At 31.3% G+C, this 5,396-nt stretch overlaps 1 protein-coding gene across 1 annotated transcript; it reads right to left on the reverse strand.

The window, feature by feature from the left end:
* Positions 1-1,684: 1,684 nt before the first annotated feature.
* On the reverse strand, positions 1,685-5,396 carry LOC112743605 (glycerol-3-phosphate 2-O-acyltransferase 6). Its single transcript, XM_025792883.3, has 2 exons — positions 4,422-5,396; positions 1,685-2,729 (listed from the first exon to the last, which is right to left on the reverse strand). Exons 1-2 carry the CDS (start codon positions 5,043-5,045, stop codon positions 1,854-1,856), a joined length of 1,500 nt encoding a protein of 499 aa, XP_025648668.1. The 5' UTR covers positions 5,046-5,396; the 3' UTR covers positions 1,685-1,853.

A 5,396-nucleotide genomic window follows, 5' to 3' on the forward strand; every position in this document is an offset into this window, starting at 1 on the left:
ATATACAGTAATTCATTGGCCAACGACAAACGCTTAAATAAAATTCAAATTCATATCGATTTAGTCTTTAATTTATCAAGATATTGCAGAAAATAAAAATAAAAAATATAGAAACAGCTCATATATATATATATATATATATATATATATATATATATATATTCAATTCTTGAGCCTTGAGCTAAGTTGATCTTCACCTATCCTTTTTCTAGGTAACTCATTTTGGTTGGGAATTGGATTCTGTTCTCCAAAACATAGAACCTAATTAAGTGTTTATTAGCTTTACTCTAGGGAATGTGTTACGACATGAATGTGCATATGTGGGAAAATATCTACAAAAATTGGCCGTTTTATCCAATATAATATTTGAAATAATAGTTGAAAGATTTTTATACTATGATGTACTATTCCATGTGGGAAAATATCTTGTGCAACAAACATGCCTGGCATATTAGTTCTGCTACATGGAAGTATGGAACTAATAACTACTTAGAATTTTATTAAACAGAGTAGAGTATTGTTTCCATGTGAATTGAGTAACGCCGATTGATTAGTCCAGTACGTACATAAACTTAGCTATATATACAGGTCCCCTGGCCTTAGCTTGACCATAATAATGAAGGATAAGGCATGAGATTAACTTGTCATATCAAATTTACTTCTTATATAGTTATATCTATCTTTCCCCACTATTATTGCGAAGCTACTATTAATTTTTCTTTAGACATGCTTGTCAGCTTTCTAGCTGGAATTGCCTTCAAGTTAATGTTACTACTGTAACGTCATTACTGCTTCCTTGATAAAGAAATTAAATCCATGTACCTTATTATGATCCCACATGCCACATTTCACCGGTACTATATGTCAGCCATAAGCCCATAACTATCAAATTCACGCGCACACATTACTTACTGCTGTATGAGAATGTATAATTTTTAAGGAAAGGTATTGCTAAACAAAAATTTTTAGCCAAAAACTATTAAAATGTATTATTTTTAATTTTATTTAATATATTTTATAATAAATAAATATTAAATAAGATAAATTTAAATCGTTTAGACTGATTTTTTTATTTTTTTACTGTTACTAATTTTTTTTAATACATTTTATTATTTTTTATGATATTAGTTTTTTATAGGTTTAGTTATTTGTTAGTCCTATAATTTCATAAAATTTATAATTAGATTTTTATACTTTTTTTTTCAATTAAGTCTTTATTACACTACTTTTAATTTTATAATGAGGTCTTTGTTGGTGTCAAAAATATTAGAATTAATAGATATTTTTTACAAAATTAAAGGTATCTACAATTAAAAATCTAATTAAATTTTGATCACATATTTTTTGCAAGAAATATTATGTTAATGTTAATGTTTCTGACACGAAAATACCTAATTATAAAATTAAAAGTAATGTAGAGATCTAATTGAAAGAAAATAAATTATGGAGATTTAATTATAAATTTAGTGAACAGAATAATTAAATTTTTTTTTATTTTTATCAATATTTTTAATATTAAGAATAAAATATGTATAAATATTGTACAAAAATAATACATATAGTATTATTTTAACTCTATTTATGTATGAACTTTTAAAGGAAAAAAATTACTAAATTTCAGGACTAACTTATAATAGAAGTGATATATAAATTTTTTTTCATATAATAAAAATATAACAAAATATACATAAAATTGTTATTTATATTTATCAATCATCACAATCAGTTTTTTTTTCTCTTTATTACTATTATAATTCTAAGAACATTTTAATTTGGAAACACAATGATAACCAAATAATACAGAATCAAAAAGGAAATTCCAACATGTTTTTTTTTTTCCCCTTCTTTTGGAATTAAGCTTTGTTCTCCTTCTTAGAAGATGCAACTCTTCCATCAGTTCCAGCAAGCATAGCATACTTATCCTTCCTCGTCAAATTGGTGCACTCAAATCCAAGTGTCCCAGCAAGAACCCTCTGAATGTAATTGGCAACCTCAATCGCCGACTTTCCTCCGCTGCAAGTAAGCTCCTTGGGAAGCTGGTTCAAGAAAGTGATCTCATACGTCGGCATAGGGTTCATAAACACAAAATAAGGGTCTAACAGTTTGTGACCCCTAACCGTTGTTCCATAAAACACACTCTGCTTAGTGTTAATGGCAACCGGAACAATCCTGTCCGTTAATTCGGCGAAAAGCGCACTGAACCGCAGCAAGAACGGCTCCCTGCACGTGGTGCCTTCAGGGCAAATCACCAAATCTCCTTCCTCAAGCAATCTCTTAATATTCTCAGCGTCTTTCTCTCGTTCCCGGGAAAGCGCCACGGCCTTAATCGGCGAAATGATCTCGGTGAACTTACTTATACTGTAAGTAACGCAACTAATTTTGCGTCCAAGCGCAACGGCCGTAACCACCGGATCCAAAACGGTGCGGTGGTTACAAACAAATAGGACTCCGCTTTGTCCTTTCTTTGGGGGTGGTGGAGGGGTACCCTTAACGGTTACCCTTATTCCAAGAAGCTTGTAGTTGTACCATGCAATTCTTTCAGGTAGGGGGATGTTGAGGTAGACCCTTAGGATTGAAAGTATAATGCCAATTGGAAGCCATAGGAAGGTTAAAAGGGAAGCTAGTGGAGTTGGCCTTTGAACAAACCTACCCTCATGGAAGATGATCGGACTTATTAGCTTGTTTCTTGCAAGTGCCTCACATTTTGTTCTTGGGACCATGTATCCTTCCTGCATACGAAAATTAAATTGTTATAACTAACATCGTCTAAATATTAGTAGTACAAATTCGTGATTGGAAGTGTTAAAAGATTGTGCTTTATAATTATAAAATTATCGTCAAAATTTTAAAGTGGCGATTAAGATTTGTTGCATATTTTAAAATAATTCCAAAACTTTAGAATATCATTAATGCAATTGAAATCTCTAAGAAGTCATTCTGAAATGCCTCTTTGAAATTTAACTCTAAAAGTATTTTTTTTAATTGTTTTATATTAAGAATTTATTTGGTTTGATTAGAGAACTATTTTTTTTTATAAGAATCTAAAAAATATTGAAAATAAGATAAAAAAATATTTTTATAAATTAAATAGACTCTTAACTAAATTTTGGTAGAGATGTGGAGTCCATACTTGAAACCTTAAACTCTTTTGTTTTTTCTTTTTAATCTTTGGATCGTGTTGGATGTCAAACTGAAGCTCACTTATCAGGGATATTCAAATAATCAACATCACTCTTGAAATTAATCAAATGAATTACTAGCTAATTCGAAGAAAAAGTTAAAAATCAGCAGACCGGTACTAAAATTTTATGAGTTATATAGTCAACAGGTAAAGTCATAAGGTTTGGGTCTTTCTAATTAAATGATGGGAAGCTATGCATGCACGTTGATGAGTTTTGTAACTTTTCATATCTTCTACATGAGCCACAAACAATACTAGAGACTTGGATTTTGTGTTAAAAGTGGGTTGGACATGAGGAACTTATGGAAAAGTGTAGTAATAATAAGTCCTCAATTTAGTAAACCGAAAATTTCGTTTTCAAATTAGGAGCACATAAATTATAAGTGATAAAAAGTAGTTAAGGGGAGTTATGAAATTGTGGTGAGAGAGAACTCAACTAAAAAGAAAAGGCATAGACAGCTCAAAACAGAAATTGCCTTAAGTTGTAATACCCAATCAATAACAGGGTCATGTATACAATGTTGGGGACCACTTGCACGTTGAAGATATTAAATATTAGGAAAAAACTAACCAATAGAAACTAAACAAAGGAGAGGTATTTTCTTATGCCCAGAGAAATTTGATGCACAGAAAAAAGTAACAAGAATAGAGGCTCATCATTATAATTTTGAAAACAACATTTCATGGCCATTAATTACACCCTCACCGAACATGAATTAAATTTTGGTTAAAAGAAAAAAAGGACTAGTTTCTAATAACCACGGTGCTTTTATTAAATATTATTGTCCCACTATCACTCCGTACCACTGAGCAATGAAATTTAAAAACAGCCACTACTATTATAGTTTTCCGTCCAAAAATAGAAAACTAAGTAAAAGCCAAGGTAAGAGAAACTAAGAGATCGTTATAAAGTTAATTTAATAATCATAGGCTAATGATATTCTTCTATATATAGAATAATATGTATTATTAAACCATTTATAACTCAACACTTTATCTACCAATATTATAAAAACAATTCTCTGTCTATGCTAAATATATACTCTTTTTTCTTTGAAATAATTGTCTATTTTACCTTTAAGATTTATTAAAAAATTAATATATTTAAACAATTTTTCTATTTATATAGATAATTTTTTTAATAAATATAAAAAATACATATTTTAAAAAATAGCACTTAATAAAATGTTGGAAACATGTAAGAATATATGCTATTATGAAAGAAACAACATATACCAACCTTGCAAATTGACATGAAGTCATGGTCAGTTTCACTGTCTCCAAGTCCCAAATCTGGCAAATTGGACTGAAATTCTTTAACAAGAACAGTTTTCTTGTGCTCACCAACAAGAACACCAGGTTCCTTAACAAACCCAGTCAACCTTCCTGATTTTGTTGCTTCAAGTTCAGTTCCAAGAACCTTATCAGCCCCCAATAGCGTCTTAACAAAAGGCTCCACCATTAATCTAGGGCTAGCGGTTACAATGTACCGCTTCCCAAATGAATTAAAAACTTTCCACGTCACTGGATGAACATCCTCGGCGTAGAATTTTGGGAGCACAGACCGCGCCACCATTTCAACGTCCCTGATCTTCAGACCTGCAAAGGTGATGAAGATCAAGGTTTTGATGGCGACGGTCTCCGATATGAATATGTATGTAAAGTACACAAATGGAACTGATATTAAGAGTATCAAAGCTCTTAAGAGGCTCCCGGCTTCAATAGCCACGAGCATGTAGTACGGAAAAGCGCTTCGCGACACGAGTAACGTGCCGTCTAAGTCTGAGGCTACAGTTTGGTTTGATCTTCCTTCAGTGTTGCATTTCGAGACTTGTTCGAAATGGCAAAAGGCTCCCATGACCATCTGTTTGTGTGGCACACTTTAAAGCAATGGATGAAGAGAAGAAAGAAAGAAAAAGAAGGGTGTGGAAGAAGTTGCCAGGTTAATTAGAAATATTCATGGTGAGTTTTGATATGAGGAGAGAAAGAGAAGAGAATGAGGGGTTTTTAAAAGAAGAGGGTGGAGAAGATGTGGTGATGTTGTTGAACAATTTTTGAGCATGTATGAAATATATATAATATAATGAAGGTAAATAATACGTTTGTAAAGAGACTATACTTTGTATGGAGTGAGACATTAAACGTGAGGCTTATAAGTGTAACAACTTCTTTATTAATAGGGAAGATTCCTAGAGAATATATTAAGAGAAAGTAC

Source organism: Arachis hypogaea, chromosome 14 (genome assembly GCF_003086295.3).
Source record: "Arachis hypogaea cultivar Tifrunner chromosome 14, arahy.Tifrunner.gnm2.J5K5, whole genome shotgun sequence".
Classification (NCBI taxonomy): domain Eukaryota; kingdom Viridiplantae; phylum Streptophyta; class Magnoliopsida; order Fabales; family Fabaceae; genus Arachis; species Arachis hypogaea.

What these genes read in the sequence shown, in the direction of transcription:
- LOC112743605 (XM_025792883.3), bottom strand. Translation starts at nt 5,045, where the DNA reads ATGGTCATGGGAGCCTTTTGCCATTTCGAACAAGTCTCGAAATGCAAC. An exon ending in ACTTCATGTCAATTTGCAAG is followed by an intron (nt 2,730 to 4,421) that starts GTTGGTATATGT and finishes TTTCGTATGCAG; the next exon opens with GAAGGATACATGGTCCCAAG.